The following is an 18,386-nucleotide window of genomic DNA, read 5'->3' as shown; positions in this document are numbered from 1 at the left end:
GAAAAAGCAGGATTGCACAGTACTATCTTGGACTGCCTGGTTCCCAGTGTAATCTTAGTTACCTAGTCTTGGACAGTAGTGATATTGTCTCTGGGCCTCACTTTCTCATCTGTAAAAAGAGGGGAAATGGAAGTGGACGCTCTCAGAATCCAACTTTAACATTCTGTGGTTTTATTAAATATACAGTTTTGCTGGGGAGATATGACTTACACATGAGACACAAATAGAAAAAAAATACAAGACAGTATATAATCAAGGGCTAAATAGTATAGTCAATATAAAGATTATGAATGTCATAAAAAAAAAAAGGAGAGGGAGGAGAGACCAGTAATACGTTTTAGAAAAATTCCCATCAACAGAGGTTTACAGAAGTTTTGCAGGTTAAAAGGGTAGGCTTTTGTTGCCTGGAATATCCACTTATCTGGAGCACCTCATTCCCCACAGATGCTGGGTCAATGAAACATCAGCACACTGAGGCATTTGAATTACCTTTCATGATCTGAAGATTCTTTGAATGACCTTAGCAAATCCCTTTCTGCCTTAATTTTCCTCTTTGGGGGTAGGGACTATAGGAACGATGCCATTTTCTTCTTTCAGAGGGGTGTTGGACTTGCCTCACATGGGATGTGTTTAATGTTTTAGAGAAAGGCACTATGAGCTTTATACTTTTGAAGATCATTCTTTAGTACTGCTCCAGCCTGGGCAACCTCAGTCCATTCTGCCTCATCGTCTCCCTCCCAGAATCACATTTTCTCTAAGTCTAAAGGGACCTCATCAAGTCGAACCCAGACAGCCCTGAATAGGACTCCTCCCTGTGACATCCCTGACCAATGTCTATTTAGCCTTTGCTTGAAAACCTTGGGAGAGGGGGATCCTGCTGCTTTCCAAGGCAGTCCATTCCACTTTGGGATATGTAGCTCAAATTGTTAGGAAAAATTCCCTTACCTTAAGCCATAATCTGTCTCTGCAATGTCCACACATTGCTTGTATTGCTTCCTTTTGAGGAGAAGTAGAACAAAGCTAATCCTTTTCTCATACACATGAAGACATTTGTTGCATTCCCCCCAAGATGTTCTCTCCAGGCTTAACTTTTCCATTGCCTTTGTCCAATCCTCGTGTAGTATAATGGGATCAGGAAGATCTGAGTTCAAAATCTGCCCTAGACACTTACTGTGTGACCCCAAGCAGGTCACCTAAACTCTATCATTCTCAGTTTTCTTACCTGGAAAATGAGGATAATTATAGCACTTACCTCATAGGGTTGTTAGGATTTAATAAGACAACATATGTAAAATACTTAGCAAACTTTAAAGCTCTGTAAGTATTTGATGATGAGGAGGAGGAGGAGGAAGAAGAGAATATTTTAGCCAATGTTTGCAACATATTATTGTGGAGAATGTGACCTGTATTAAATTTTATTGTTACTTTTATTCTAATCAGATTCTTTAAAAATCTTACCACATCAGCATTGTTGTATGAAAGGACAGGGCTTATGGCAGACACCTTTTCTTAGGTCATCCTTTTCTCTTACTAGGCCTGATGATACATTTGCCTTCGACTGACTTACTTTTATCTAGCCTCAGTGCCCTGATGGCACCTTTTTCCCACCTGGATGGATGACAGGAGTTTGGTTGTCTTGACGACCCTGGCAGTTTTAAATAACTAGCGGTTTTAATTGTCTTCTCTGGCGGCATTGGCTGCAACTGGGTGCATCTAGGGGCATTGATGTTTCAGTAATCTCTAGCCTCAGTATGCCACCTAAGACTGTTGCTCTGAACTGCGGAGCAGATTGTAATGCAAGTACTTGCATACCTGAGCTGGTGGCTGGAACCCAAAGAGCATGAAAAGCCTCTTGGTTTCAGGTAGGAGTGTATTGAGTGCTGCCTTGGAGGATGTGTTAATGAAACTCATGTTAAAAATGGGCCAGTTTGCAGGTGGGCCTTCAACTTGACAGCTAAGAAGATGCAGAGAAAAGCTTGATTTTGTTCGTAAATATAATTTAAAAATAATTTTTTGAGTTCAAAACCAAGGAATTAAAAGAAAATTAAGGTTTTTTTTTTAATTTAAGTACTAAGGCAGTGAGTTAAGCCAGTTGTTGACCATTTCTAGTATAGATTCTTTAATGTCAAAAAATTTCAGACTAGACATAATAGTTGTGCAATTGTGATCTATTGATTGAGAAACTATATAATGTCCAAAAGGTGCTATGAATTTATGTAGTACAGTGGAAAGAGCTTTGGCTCAGTAGTTAGGGTTCTTGTCTTCCACACTTTGTAACTGCATGACTTCCCTGCACCTCAGTTTCTTTATCTGTAGGAGGGGGTGGAACTAGAGAGCCTGTAAGGTTTCTTCCTTAGCTAGTTGGGGCAATGCATAGATTGCTGGGCATGGAGTCAGGAAGACTTTAGTTCAGCTCCAACCTCAGACATTTATTAGCTGTGAGACCTTGGACAAGTCGCTTTACCTCTGTCTGCCTCAGTTTCCTCACTGTAAAGTGGACATAAGAGCACCCTCCTCACGGGGTTCATGTGAGGATCAAATTAGATAATATTTGTAAAGTGTTTAGTACAGTTCCTGGCAAACAGTAGATGCTTAATAAATGCACGTTCACTTCTCTTCCAGCTTGTAAATTGATGATCTTATAATGTTATATTTTATTAATCACTGTAATATCTACATACGTTTGAAAATACTAATACTTATTTCTGCTATGATATTTATTCAGTCGACAGAAGGTATGTTTGTTTATTTATTATATGGAATTACTTAATGAGCCTGCCGGGGCTGCTGAGCTACTTTTTAGGGCTCAGAAGTCTGGTTCAATCAAAGAAACCGTCAATCTTTGCTCTAGTTCTGCCATCAGATTTTTTGAGTATTTCAATATAACAAGTCCAGAAAATCCCCTTTCACAAATGTATGTCATAGGGAAAAGGCTAAGGTACTTGAAATTCACAGTTTTATTAGGTCATTTTGGGTACCCAGAGCAGCTACGTAGTCAGAAGTCAGACAAGTGCTTTGGTTGTAAAGATCCCCTTTAAATAACAGCTATATGAAGGTTCCATTAAACCAACCTGTTCTTTTGAAGTCAAGTTGGGTTAGAATGCTAGGCCAGGAGTCAGGAAGATCTGTATTCTAATAGCACTTCTGATATTTCTTAGCTGTGTGATGATGGGCACTTGAACTTGTCTGAACATCAGTTTCCTCATCTGTTCAGTGGGAATAATAATAATAATACTATCCAAAAATAATACTACCCTGATAATAACGATAATACTATATAGTACTATTTGAACTTGAGGTTCAGGTGAGGTAGTGCACACAATGAGATTTGTAAACCTTAAAGTACTAGTTAAATTTCAGTTGTTGTTTTTGTCAGCTAAGCACTGGGGAAGGTGCTTATGAAGGTATGCATGATTTCATGATTCCCTTACAATAAATATTATTTGTCTCACTTGTTGGAAATCACCAAATTGAGTAAATTAATTTCAAAAAATTTTTCATTAACTTCATTCATTAGGTCTTAATTGAATCACTATGCAGAAACAGTGCTAGGCATTGTACAGATTATATTATATGGTGTATTACACTAAGTTATATTACATGGTTGTGGTCCTCAAGGAGCTTACAATCTAGCAGAGAAATGGAGTCATTGTTTTACTAACTTAATTTTAAGTTAAAACTAGTTGAATAAGCTTTACTAACTTAATTTTCTTTTTCCCCCTTCTTTTCTTGGGGAGGGGGAGCTAGTTTATTTTCATATTGAAATAAATATTTTAAAAAATTATTTCTATTTTTAAAAAAAACTTTATCATAAGCTATTATCAGTATGTGTGCAACACCAGCCAGATAATTGACAAGAGAGCTGATTCGATCACAACAGGTTGATATCAGAATATGGGCCAGTATGTTCTCTGCTTGTTAGATGGGAAAACTAGTGGAATAAGTATTCTTGTGGTGATGTGCTAGAAGGTAAATTAATAACTCAGTTAAAAGGTATCAGATAAAAATGAAAAAGTTGGAGATCAAACAACAAAATGGTATAGAATGGTTCCTTAGCCTGCTTTATGTAAGTGATATAGCTACCTGTTTTCCAAACCACTAGGCAGTTAGGTGGTATGAGGACAGAACTTTGGATCCAGAGGCCAGAAGACCTGGGTTCAAATCCAGCCTCAGACACTTACCAGCTATGTGACCCTAAGCAATTTCTAATAATCTCAGCCTCAGTTTCCTAAACTGTAAAGTAGAGATGATAGCACTTCCCAGAGTTGTTGTGAGAATAAAATCAAATAATATTTATAAAATACTTCAAAAGCCTTAAAGCATCCTATAAATGCTATTATTATTATATAATTATATAAATGATAGCTACTACTATGATTATTCCTAGTCCTCTGAGGATATGTTCTGTCTTCATGACTGGTTTTTGAGATGAATATAGTTCAACTGATGGAAATGATTTGTAGGTTGTTATAGGGATAAGCTGTAGATAGCTAGTATCTACCTCTATTTGTTTTTCCCTTTCATTTGTCACGGAAATCCGTGAGTTCCTCTTTCTCCTGGACTAGAATGCTCTGAGTTGAATGTGAGTTGTCTGAAATGTATAGCTGTCCTCTAGTTGATCGAGGCTGTCAACCATAAAAGAAGTTGCAACATGAAAGAGCAATAGGCTTTCTCTTCTGAGAATATAGCAAGAGTTGTCGATCTCAAGTTACTGAGTTACTACTTTGAGAACTGAATTATAAATAAATGTGTTAGGTAGCGGACTATTTAGTTGTTGTTTTTTCTGGAAAGGAGAAATATCTGCTATATTGAAACAACATTTACCCAGCATTTCCCTCACATTTTGTGATTGTTCTTGCCTCTATTCTCCATTCTTCCGGCTCCTGATTTTTATACCGTACTGTGGTACGAAATTGACAAGGATTCACAAGAATTTGACAGTCAAAGACACATTCGGGTTGGAAAATTAGCCATGGAAATCATCTTTTTTCTCTCATTATTTTTTCTCCTGGAGTTTAAAAAGTAATGCATTTGCAAGGAAATTATTTACATTGGCTACTTACAGGTTTCCTTGGGAAGCTTTAGTTAAGAAAGCCGTGGAGCTTGGGGTCGTTGCCGTGTGAAGCATTTCCTGGACTGTTTTATCTGCTGTGTTGTATGATGAAGTGTAATGATTACTTGCTGGTTGACAGACAGGAAAATGGAGGTGTCTTGCTGCCCATGGGCATTTCAGATTTTGAAAGAGAGTCAAATGTCAAACCTTGTTTGTTCTAAAGTTTGTGGTGTCAAGCAAATTAATCTTCTGGACTGCAGGAATGCTTTGCTTTGAGATTCCTGATGAGAGTGGTATTTTTTTTTTTAAGTATTTCTAAAGTGAATTCAGTGTAAGTGAAAGGTGCTGGCTTCATTGGAGTCCTGGGAAGAAAGGACCATTCCAGCTGCAGTGTAAGCTTACAGATGACTCTGCTAATGTGCCTCAGCCTTTCAAGACCCATCTCTTTGCTGAGACTTCAGGTGAAAATAAAGATAAATACAGCAGGCAAAATAATAATAATAGTATTTGCAGGAAAAAAATTTCTTGTTGCTTCAGCTTTGTAAAACAAAAGGGCAGTTGGCATTTTCATGACTTTTTTTCCCTCTCACTTCTTACTACTGCTTTGTCATGGTTCCTCTGAAACTTCTGGTCACCTTACATTTGATCCCAGGTGATAACCAAAATAATTTCAGGTCTGTTTCTTCTCAGGTTTCTGTACTTGTTCTTTCTAGGCCATGCATTAAAATTATTTTGTGGTTTATCACTTGAATAACCTCAATTTCAGTAGCAAGCATCTTTGGAAAGGCTATTAATAGAGCATTAGGAGTAAAAAAAAATGTTCTTTATGCATTTGATTTTCCTTGTAATCAACCCACTTGAGGGTGTGTCCATGTCTACTGGTTACTATTTGTATGACCTTGGGTAAGTTCTTTAGAATAGATGACCTCTAGGCCAGATCTATGTTCCTATGATGCTAAGAAACTCCCTTCCAGCTCTATCTGTGGTGATGTTTACACTGAGTTGGAAAATAGAGAACTGCTGATTATCTAGATATTTCAGGAGAAATATGCTGTGCTACTAAAGTTACTTTTTTTTATTTTTAAATTTTTATGGTTAAAATTCTTTGTCTACACTATCAGATTTCCCAGATGATTGTTTTTACTCTCCTTGTCACAGGTGTCTGCTTTCCAATGTTTAAAAATTTTGTGGCAATATGCTATTTTGCTACCTGGTTACACATTGTCCCCCAGTGCTCTAATGCACTGTAAATCTACTCATTTGGACATCACCTTTTCAATAAACAGTGATTATGAAGAGGAGGACGAAATAAAGGAGGAAACTGTGGCTGTGGTTCCCAACTGCATTTAAAATGAGAAGGCTACAGGCTGTTTCTCTGAAGTAGTCCCCAGGCTTACTTATGGTTTGGAAGGAAGGAAGTCTAGGAGACCAAGTGGGCAATAGCAGCAATCTTGTGTCTAGTTGATGTAGAAGAGGCATTAAGAACTATGGGAAAGCACACAAGATCAGGACTCAAGAGATGGAGGCTCTTTTTAGTTCTGGCCCTAACTACCTATATGACCTTGGCAAGTCACAACCTCTGCAGGCCTCAGTTTCCTCATCTATCAGATACAAAGATTGGATTAGAATCAGGCATGGGGAGCCTGCGGTCTCCAGGCCGCATGTGGCCTTCTAGGTCCTCAAATGTGTCTCTTTGACTAAATCCAAACTTCATGGATTTGTTCTGTAAAACTTGGACTCAGTCAAAAGGCTGTACCCGAGGACCTAGAAGGCCACATGTGGCCTTGAGGCCGTAGGTTTCCCAGCCCTGGTAGATGCTCTCTAAGTTACTTTCAGCTCTAACATTCTGTGCTTCCATGGAAACTCTGTTCTTCTCCATGTACCAGTGAGTCTTGGCTCCAGAGACAGCGTGAGTATATTTAGGTGTGAGCTGTAAATTGATGTGACATCCATTCAGGTATTAGTCTTCCATTTTTCATCTTAATCTTCATAGTGAGCATTTACTTAATTAAAAAGTATTAGGACTAGGGAAAAGACTCAATGCAGATGCCATGCTCTCTCAATACCACTATGTTTGATAATATTGATAATATTTTCTAATGGACACAACCAGTATTTCTCAATAAGCACCCAAGCATTCCTACCAAGTACAGTCATGTTGCATTTTTCTCTACCTATTTATAGGATCACTCTCTATGATTCTCCCAAAGGATGAGAGATTCCATCCAAAATCAAGAAAGGTATCTTCAAAGTAATATGAAAGTAGCCTCTGTTTTTTTTTTTTCCTAATTCTTCTTGACTCCTCTCTTCAGTAAGAGCACTCTTTCCGAGAAAGCATTGTGAAGATGAGCAGGGTAGCCACAGATTTCAGAAAGCAGTAAATATGTTGAAATCAAGTAAAAAAAATGGGAATTTGTGGTGAATCAGAAGAACCCAGGATTTTTTTTAACAGAAAATTTAATTCTATTTGGCTCCCCCCCACCCCAAATTCCATTTGATATTTTACATTTCTTTTATAACTTAATAAAGGATCTCAGGGAATAGTTGCAGAACTTTAGCCTAGTGAAAGAATTTGTCATATGTGGCATTTCTTCTCTAAATAGCATGGGAGATCAATGCATTAGTTTGTAGCTCATGCGTTACTAATCCTAGCTATTCGAAAAAGAAACATCATGTTATACAGCAAATAGGGCCCAATGGAGGATTGAGTGGATCTGAAAATAACTGAAGAGAAGTTTTGTGCCATAAATGGGCAGCAACTTGTAGCTTTCTATAACATTTATCTATAGGATCATAGATTTAGAGCTGGAAAGGATTGTAGAGACCATCAAATCCAGTACCCTCATTTTACAGATGAGGAGACTGAGGCACAGAAAACTTAAGTGGATTAAGTGTCAGTTTTGGAGACCATAAGAAAATCAACATGAATAATTTTGGAGGTGTTACTTGCCAAGTTACTTGAAGTAATTTATGGCTCATATTTCCTCTCCATGGAGTTGAGCTAAATCCCTTTTAGCTCTGAAATCTAGGTGCCAAGGTGAGATCCAGCCCTGGAATTTTATATACTAACATTTTATGTTTTAAGGTTTGTGTTCCAGCTCTAACATTCTATTTCTAAGGTTCCTTCCAAGGCTAACATTTGGTTTCTAAGGACCCTTCCAGCTCTGACTTCATATGATTCCCTGAATAATGATAACAATACAGTTTCTTTACATTTGCATAGTATTGTGTAATTTTCAGAGAACTTTGATATATGTTCTGTCATGTCCTTACAACAACATTGTGAAGCATGTAAGATAGATCTGGGTGTGTGTGTGTGTGTGTGTGTGTGTGTGTGTGTGTGTGTGTGTGTGTGTGTGTGTGTGTGTGTGGTGGGGGTTGGGGGTGGTATCCTCATTCCACACATGAGCAGCTGAGGTTCATTTACAATGTGACTTAGCCAAATCACTCGACCTTTTTAGGTTTGTCTCAAGTTCTTCCTCCATGAGACAAGGTGGATGGACTAGATGATCTCTAAGGTTCTTCCCAGCTCTCAATCTGATGATCCTGTGACTTGTGTGACTCCATATAAGGTCACTAAGTAGCTGAACTGGGACTTGAAACTAGGTCTTCTGACTGTCAGGGCTATTCCCATTATGGGCTCCGTCTTTAATATTGAAATAAAACTAAAAGTGTCATTCTTCCTTTTAGCAAGTGGTCTTCATCATTGCCAACATCATAGCTGATATTCATGTAACATATCAGGGTTTACCAAAAGCTTTTTCTATGCACCAACTCTGTTATCATTCATTTATTTCTTTGCCAGTTTCTTCTTTCTCCTGAAACAATCTACTTTCCATTTACATTTATTCTAAAAGGGCATTGACAAATTGAAAATTATAGGGGCAGCTAGGTGGCACAGTGGATAGAGCACCGGCCCTGAAGTCAAGAGGACCACCTGAGTTCAAATCTGGCCTCAGACCAAGTGCTTGACACTTACTAGCTGTGTGACCCTGGGCAAGTCACTTAACCCCAGTTGCCTAAAATTTAAAAAAAAAAGAAAGAAAATTATAGTGGCATATTAAAATGCTTTAAACTTTGGCTATTCCGGATTACTTGCTATTCCTAAAACTCAGGTCTAAGCCACTTCCCTATTCAGAAATCTTGAGTCGCTCATTATTGCCTCTGAGAGAAAATGCTCCTCAGCATGGCTGAGACACTCCACAAGCTGGGGCCCATTTTTCTTTTTCTTTTTCTTGTCAAAGTGGAGAACAAAAAAAAAGGAAAAAATAAAGTGGAAAACTATAATTTATGTAAAGAAACTAACAACCCTTTGGTTTTAGGCATTGTCTTTATTATTTTTTCACAAAAATTGCTGGTAATATTTTGGTGTATGTAGGATTTTTCTGGCTTTGACCTCCTTGAAATAAATGCATGTGATGGAGTCAACTGTCTACCTTTCCAGATTTATTTCCTATTTTTCCCTTTCAGGCACTATATTCCAGCTAAACTGGCCTTCTAGCTATCCCCTGAACTTGATATGCATCTTTGAAGAGACTATCTCTCCTTCCTGGAATGCACACCTTCCTTTGCTCCACCTTGTAAAATCTCTAGTTCCACTTAAGGCTCAGTTTAGGTGCTACCTTCTACAGGAATCCTCTCCTGATATCCTTCCTCCCCTCTCCCTAACCTCATTCCCTCCTTAATATTCTTTCCCACTTGAAATTACTTGGTATATGTGTTGTATCTTCCCAGAAAAAATGTAAACTCCATAAGAGGTAGAGATGGTTTTATGGTTATGAATGGAAGGAAGAAAGGGAGGGAGGGAGGAAGGTAGGAGAAAGAGAAAGATAGAAGGAAGGAAGGAAAGAAGGAAGGAAGGAGGGAAGTAAGAAAGGAGGGAGGCAAGGAAGGAAAGTAGAAAGGAAAGAAGGGAGGAAGGAAAGAAAGAAGGAGGGAGAGAGGGAGGAAAGGTCGGAAAGGAGAAAAGAAGGAAGGAAAGAAGAGCTTTTATTAATTAAAGGTCTACTGTGTGACAAGCACTATGCTAGGCACTGGAAATACAAAAGTCTTCCCAATATGCTAATGGGAGAAGACAACACATATGGGGAAAGGGTGACCAGAGAAGGAAGCCTTTGTCTATAGTCAAACATATTGTGAGTAGAGCCAGAGGATAGTCAGTAGATTTTTGTGCCATTCCAATCACCTAACACGTGGAACAGTGTCTGACAGTAGGTACTCAATGAATATCTGTTAAATTGGACTTATTCATGTTATAACCTCTTGTTAAGATTTTGGCCACCTAATTAAAGTGATTTCCCGTATCACGGTTGGTTCTTGGGTGGAAGGGAAGACTGTGATGCATATTGACAATTCATTTTCAATGTCTTTAGATATGTATTGCTCATTAAAGCAATAATAATAGTAATAAACTTAGTATTCTTCATTCCTCCAGATGGTAGTAGACAGGAAGACGCAGAAGGAGAAATTAGTGAGGAAGAACATTGGTTTGGAAACTCTTCGGAGACCCCATCAGAAGCATCCTATGGAGAAGTCCAGGAGAATTATAAACTTTCTCTCGAGGACAGAATCCAAGAGCAATCAACTTCCCCGGACACTTCCTTGGGAAGTGCGACCCCCAGTAGCAATACCTTGGAGCTGATAGCTCTGGAAAGTGAGGCCCTACGAGACCCATTACAGTGTCAAGGTCACCTTTCTCCTGGTGTGTCTTCTTTGTGTGATGATGATACCCCTGGTTCAAACAAGCCTCTGAGCAGCAATCTGAGGAGGCTGTTGGAGGCTGGTTCCCTCAAACTAGATGCCACAGTCACCGCCAATGGCCGAGTGGAGTCTCCAGTCAACCTTGGCTCAAATCTCTCCTTTTCTCCACCATCTCATCATGCCCAACAGCTAAGTGTTCTTGCTAGAAAGCTGGCTGAGAAGCAAGAACAGAATGACCAATACATTGCTGGTAATCGCTTCATATGGAATCAAGGCAAATGGCTGCCAAACTCAACCAACACCTGCGGCTTGTCGCCTGATTCTGCCATCCTCAAGTTGAAAGCAGCAGCCAACGCTGTCCTCCAGGACAAATCTCTCACGCGGACTGAGGAGACGATGCGGTTCGAATCCTTCCCTTCACCGTTCAGCTCCCAGTCTGCCAGTTCCACTTTGGCAGCTTTATCCAAGAAAGTGAGTGAGAGAAGCTTGACCCCTGGGCAGGAGCACCCTCCCCCTGCCAGCTCTTTTCTCTCTCTGGCTTCTATGACCTCCTCAGCAGCTCTTCTGAAAGAGGTCGCTGCAAGAGCTGCTGGGAGTCTTTTGGCCGAGAAGTCTTCACTGGTGCCTGAAGATCCTTTGCCGCCTCAGCCTTTGGAGAAAAAACAAGAAAAAGGAACCCCACCCCAGTCCTTGGAGTTACTGTTGCTCCCCGTACCCAAGGGAAGGGTTTCAAAACCCACAAATCCAGGTAAGAAATCTTTGATTTTAGCCATCTTACTCAAGACATCTGGGTTTGCTTGTCAGTTTCCCTAAGGTCCTGTTCCATTTTATTGTTTCCTTTCCAGGCTGGGGTACGGATAAAAAATAAAAATAAATAAAAAGGAAAACAAAACACTTTAAACAATATGGTGGCTTTTTGCGTCTATGTCAAACAAAGCCTTCATATTTGATAGGTAATGATATATCTTTGAGCTCTATAATACAACCCTCCTCCCCTTCAAACAAATGAAATTTTTTTTTCCCTCACCAAGTTTAGGCTAGGTCCATACAAAATATATTTAATGGGGAAGATCAAAGGATTACTGTCGGGGAGCGCATGGCATCACTGAACATGTGAAAACCAGTGCTTTTGAAATATTGGACAAGGGAGAACTCTGCATCCTGCTGCCTTCATCACAAATGGACTTTTGTATAATCAGCTGCTTGCTCTGGCCTAATTTGCCCCAGTATATACTATTATGTTTCCACTTTTTGTTACATTACAGATAGGGAACCTATTTCACTTGATTCCTACATAATTCCTTAAGAAAAAGAAATGAATTTTAGATATTTCCCATCATTAGTTAATGAATACTGTCTCTCTTTCTGTCTTTTTATGTCTTTCTTTTTTTCTGTCTCTCTCTTTTTTGTCTTTGTCTCTGTCTCTTTCTCTTTGTGTCTCTGTCTCTCTGTCTCTGTATATCTCTCTCTGTCTCTTTCCATCTCTCTGTCTATCTTTTTCTGTCTGTCTGGCTTTCCAGACTTGTGATTTGTCAGTTGGAGGACAGAATATTCCAGTGTAAAAACTCCTTCTACCAATGTTGATGGTCACCTTCTGTAACTCATCTGTAATTTATACTCATAGAGAGCCACCTGGGACATTAGGAAGTTAAGTGATTTGCCCATGATCACATAGCTAGTATATGACAAAGTCAGGGCTTGAAGTCAGCTCTTTTTGATTCCAAAGCCAGCCCTCTGTTCCCTCTAGCTGGCTTTCCTAAAAGGAGGTTCACATGGAAAATTCACAACCCAGGTTTTTTCCTCTGGAAAGGCTATGTTGGATTGATCTAGGAAATCATTTAATGCAAGAGGAAACTTAGACACTGGTGTGACCTCAGGTGGCCATATCATCTCTCTTCTGGTTTTGTTTATAAACGGCATGAATTGAATACTCAGGTTTCCATAGGAGTGTATATGGAGCTTAAGTGGTTTTTTTTATCAAGAATATTCTGCCAAACTGGAAAAGGAAGTTGTTGTTGTTGGTTCTTTGTTCTCAAAGAGGACCAATGATGTCATGAGGGTGATGTCTTGACTTACACATGAATTGGATTTAAGTGAGGCAGAGCTGTGCAAAGTCATCAGCCTCACTCTCTCCTCCAGAGTCATTGGAGTCCAGTGACATGACAAAAGTCTAGATGATGGTGATGGCCCCTTTTCAGGTAGATTGGGTAAATTGAGTAGAGGTGTGAAGAAGCATGAATTAGAAGTAATGCATTTGGGGATCCAAAGCCAACTGTTCTTGGACTCTTTTTTGTTTGTTTGTTTTTTTAGTGAGGCAATCGGGGTTAAGTGACTTGCCCAAGGTCACACAGCTAGTAAGTGTTATGTGTCTGAGGCTGGATTTGAACTGAGGTCCTCCTGACTTCAGGGCTGGTGCTCTATCCCCTGCGCCACCTAGCTGCCCCTGTGGTTGGACTCTTAACAAGGAACAACATTGCACATACTACTCAGTTACTCAGAGAAAAACCTTCAGGAATGATCCCTAAAAGGGGCTTAGAATGCTTACTCAAAGTTCTTGTGTGTTGCAAAGTCAGGGAGGCAGCGAAGTTGAGTTCCCCTCCCCCCAACCCCCCTGTCCATGAAGGAGGAATCAGCTGCTGGCAGTAGCCCTAATGAGAGAACCAGCCTTTCTCCTACTCCAGGGCTGCCAGTATATAAACACAGGGAGCCCAAGGGCCTCTTTGCTGTTCCTCTTAATGTGACTTGGGTCCTATGAGTGGAATGAATTTGTTGACCAGATGGATAGTAACAGGTAAGCCCCTGGTGGCAGATCAGTGCAGCTCTGGGGAATCTGGTGTTTATGGATGGCATTGTTGTACATCTATGTGAAAGTCTAGTGTGTTGGGACACACTGCAAGGGGCCTGAGGTTTTAGACACAGAGTATACCAAAGGACAGGCTGATAACATTAGTGGCAGTTAGTCCTGGACATTTTTTTGAGAGGGAGCCTGCAGCAGTGAATGGCTGCTCCCCTCTGGAATTCCTCTTCTCCTTCTTTTCTGCCTAAAGCGAGGCCCAGCTTTAATCTCATATACACAATGGCTGCATGAATTAAGGAATGAATGAAAAAAAAGCATATATTTAGCACTGTGTGGAAAGCACTGTGCTAAGTGCAGGGAGTATATTATTGGTGTTTGTCCTTCATTCTTGAAGAGGACCATGATATCAGGAAGATGATGCCATGACTTGCAAGTGAATTGTATTTAAGCGAGACAGGGCTGTGCAAAGTCACCAGCCTCACGTTCTCCTCTGGAGCCATCTGGGTCTGGTGTCTAGATATAGATCAGGACAACTGGAGATGGGCCTGATGCAGTGGGAGACCTTGGTCTTTTTAGGTGAAGATTTTTAACAGGTCTCAGTTTGACTGAAGCAATACCCATTCAGTGATTAAGGCTAAGTAAGAAATGAGCCAGAGAATGGCCTCTTTACCTAGTCCAAAAAAAAAAAAGTCAATCTGGGACTGTTTTGGACAGAAATCCTGATACAGGCTCTACCAAGGGGTACCAAAAAGATCCCCTGGTATAAAGGATGGTAGTTAACCTCATAAAAGAACAAAGTCCAATTTGATACTTAATGGTTAGGTTAGCATTCTAGACACACCACAGGGAATATAAAAAAGGAAAGCAAGACAGGCCTTGCTCCCATTCTAGTAGAGGGGCATATCAATGTGGAAGTCAGGAAGACCTGGCTTTGAATCCTACCTCAGACACTAGTTGGGATTCTGGGTAATTCCTTGAACTTCTTCGGAACTCAATTCCCTCATTTTCAAAATGAGAGGGTTGATCCTGGTGACCTCTAAGGGCCCTTCCAATGATAACTGTTAACTGTTATCTTTGGAGCCCTCCCCTGTTCTCTGGGGAAGCCTTGGTTGGGAGGATTGGGATAGGTGGTAGTGGTAAAGGTGACCATGTCAGGGGTCATGGCAGCCTTACAATGGAAACATCTCTGTCACTGTCATCATGCATTTATTAAGTGGCTGATAGTCTGAGAAACCTACTAGAGTCTGGGAACAACTTGGCTCCATTCCTTAGTCTCAATTAATATGCTAAGGTAGATGCAGCAAACTAGGAGCAGTGACACACCCAAGTTGTGAATTATGCCTCTGGATAGTGTGTGTGTGTGTCAGACAGCTTTGAACAAATAGTATATGTATAATATCAATGAATAATAATAGGAATATTCTTGACCAAAAAAAAATCACTTAAGTTCCATATATACTCTCATGGAAACCCGGGTATACAACTTATGCCATTTATAAACAAAACCAGAAGAGAGATGATATGGTCACCCTGAGGTCACAGTAGTGACTTAGCTTTCCCTTGAATGAATGGTTTACTAGATTAATCCAACATAGTCTTTCCAGAGTACAAAACCTTGGGAAAAGGAAGTGGGACATATAGGTATCTTCATCATTGCAAAAGATGTCTTCTTGTGTGGCTAGCCTCCTTTTGTTGATTTGAAGGAATCATTCATGTGGATTATTCAAAATAATGACTAATTAACTTCTTAACCAATGCTGCCATCTTCATTATGCTTATTGTAGCTTCCACTTAAACTACTATTTGATTATATGCTGACTTGTAATCATTTTCAAAACTGTATTATTAGCACAGTTCTATCCCAGTGATGCTAGAAAAGAAATAGAGAGATGGACCTTTTGGGGTCTTTTTTTGTCCTGAAGAAAGCAGTTCAAAATGATGTTTGTTTAATCTTCAGGTAGTCACGTCCAAGATAATGGAGTTGTTTTCATTTCTTTTCTTTTTTTTTGCCTGCTGTCTGACAAAATACAGTGGTAGTACAGTGGAAAGAACCCTGAAATTGGAGTCACAGACCCTGAGTGTGAATCCTGGTCCTATCATGCGCTCCCTCTATGACTGTGAGCAAATTAGTGCTTAACCTCTCCAAACCTCAGTTTCATCATCTGTAAAATTAGGGAATTGGCCTGAGTGGCCTCTAAGGTCCCTTCCAGTTCTAAATGTATGGTCTTATTGTGGGAAAAATACAAAAAATCAGGCAAGCCAAAAAAAAAAGTGGTAGATTTGGATGATAAAAATAACACGGAGCATTTACATGATCCTTTACAATTTGCAAAGTGCTTGACAAATATTATCTCATTTGATCCTCAGAAAAACCTGGGAAGTGGGTTGCTGTTTATTCCCAGTTTACACATGAAGAAACTGAGATAAATGGAGGTTTAAGTGATTTTCTCAGTGTTACACAGCTAGTATCAGAAGCAGGATTCAAATTTGGATCTTCTCACCTAGTTGCCTGTGATAGACAATCACTCTTATGTACTGGAGCCATCCTCTCAATAATCAGTAGTTGGACTGAAAGTGGTTAGAAAGGTGCAGGTCATAAATATGGTTACCACTATGGCTGCTACTTTTGTTCCTGCTAATAGCTGATACCATCTATTGCTTTAAACTTTGCAAAGCATTCTCCATTCTCATTTGAGCCTCATAACCATCGTCTGAGGTATTATTACTAGTCCCATTTTACAGATGTGGAAACTGGGGCTCAGTGAGCTAACATAAGAATAGCAAGCATTCTATGGAGAAGTTAGGTGACTCGCCATGGTCACTGTCAGAGGTAGGATGTACCCCTCCTATCTATTTTCTGAATACATTGGGCAATTAGGATTTCTGTTAAAATTCATTTTGACAAGACTTGGAGAAAGAAGCTGTCTTTTGGTCATAATAAACTCCACTTTGCTGAAGGTTTACTTAAATGCTTTGAATGATGTAAGCTACTTCAGAGGGAATAATAATAGCTAATATTTATGTACCCCGGTAAGAGGCTGCTAGATGGCTCAATGGATAGAGTGCTGGGTCTGGAGTCAGGAAGACCTGAATTCAAATGCGGCTTTGGACACTTAGTAGCTGTGTTACCTGGGCAAGTCACTTAACATCTGTATGTCTTAATCCACTGAAGAAGGAAATGGCAAACCACTCCAGTATCTTTGCCAAGAAAACCCCATAGACATTATGGTCCATGGGGTCATGAAGAGTTGGACACGACTAATGATTGAACAATAATTTGCCAGGCTCTGTGTTAGGCACTTTACAATCATCTCATTTGATTCTCACAACAACTCTAGGAGGTAGGTGCTATTTTCACCCTCATTTTACAGATGAAGAAATTGAGGCAAACAAAGGTTAAGTGACTTGCCCAGGGTCACCTAGCTAGTAAGTGTCTAAAGCTGCATTTGAACCCAGGTCCTCCTGTCTCCAGGCCCAGTGTTCTACCCACTGTACCTCTGAGCTGCCTCAGAATAAACAGAAACTATTAAATAGTAGTTTCTCACTCTACTACTCAAGTGAATCACTCTGCCTTAAGATGACAAAAAGATATCACAAGCAGTCTCTCCAAGTGCAGGTCTGTTTTCTCTCCTCTCTTTCTCTCTCTCTCTCTCTCTCACTTTACCAAGAAATTGCCATAGCCAAAGGGTGTGTTCTTTTCATTTATATATACACAGGCCATGCTAGCAGTCCAGCAGGCGTGTGAGCAAACTTTAACATGAAAGATTCATAGAAAATCTGGTTTTAAAAATTGAATCCAGTCTTTGATTTTCATCTGGCCAAAAAAAAAAAAAATCAAGAGTTCTCCAATTCTTAGAGGGGTTGACTAAAAAATTATCATATTTTTTACGCTTTGAATTGAATTAAATTAGATGAATGTACTTACTAACCAAATTTAGTTGGTTGTATTGATGTTCAATGTTAAAGCCTAAATAAAATATTTAATTAAATCTAATTAAGCAAAAAGAATTCTCCATTTGGAAGTGTAGAGAAGGAGGCATTCAGGCTGGATTTCCATAGCACCAAAACAGCTGATTTTTCTTATTCATGTCTAACTTTTCCAACTCCCTTATCCTTTTTTTTTTTTGACTAGGCAATGGGGTTAAGTGACTTGCCCAGGGTCACACAGCTAGTAAGTGTTATGTGTCTGAGGCTGGATTTGAACTCAGGTCCTCCTGAATCCAGGGCCAGTAATCTATCCACTGTGCCACCTAGCTGCCCCTAACTCCCTTATCCTAAACTAAAATTTTATTAAAGGGTTCTATTGGCAAAGTTATTAAATATGGACCGGAGGCCATCTTTGTCCTAGCCTCATATTTTTTGAATGAGGAATCTTAGGTCTCTTTAGGTTAGGTGATGCCTAAAGTTAATTAACAGGAAGCAATAAACCACCAGGATTTGAATCTCGGACCTTCCACATGGAATGTGGGGAGATCTTTCTCCTACTTTGCCCTGCATCTGTTCCTTTTTATCCCAGTCCCATGTAAGGGACCTGAGGGAAAGTCTTTATTAGAAAACTTGGAAGGAAGGATTGCTGGAGTGGGAAAACACAGGCAACTTGACTTATTTCCCTTGACAATAAATTCCTCAGTTTTCTGTTTTGCCTTGCCTGTATGGTCATAGCCTGAATGGAAACTTTCTTCAATTTGTTTAGTGATTTCAAACCATCTGATGATTGCTTCCAATCATTTATCCAGAATAACACGAATGAGTGTTTAGGGTATTTTCTGTGAAAGCAAGCTCCCCATCCCCGCCTTTTCCCCCACTTGGTGACCCATCAACTGATCAAGGTGCAGA

The 18,386-nt window shown here is 39.7% G+C and overlaps 1 protein-coding gene across 2 annotated transcripts in view; it reads left to right on the top strand.

The window, feature by feature from the left end:
- The window catches only part of ZNF827 (zinc finger protein 827), a 245,795-nt gene that overhangs the window by 19,883 nt on the left and 207,526 nt on the right, over positions 1 to 18,386 (top strand). For both annotated transcript variants that reach the window (XM_027866996.1, XM_027866998.1), the window contains exon 2: positions 10,488 to 11,501. In XM_027866996.1, the coding sequence (XP_027722797.1) occupies positions 10,488 to 11,501 (1,014 nt within the window). The remainder of the gene's footprint in view (positions 1 to 10,487; positions 11,502 to 18,386) is intronic.

This window comes from Vombatus ursinus, unplaced genomic scaffold (assembly GCF_900497805.2).
Source record: "Vombatus ursinus unplaced genomic scaffold, bare-nosed wombat genome assembly UNPS02014784.1, whole genome shotgun sequence".
NCBI lineage: Eukaryota > Metazoa > Chordata > Mammalia > Diprotodontia > Vombatidae > Vombatus > Vombatus ursinus.
This window is presented reverse-complemented; position numbering and strand designations above follow the sequence as displayed.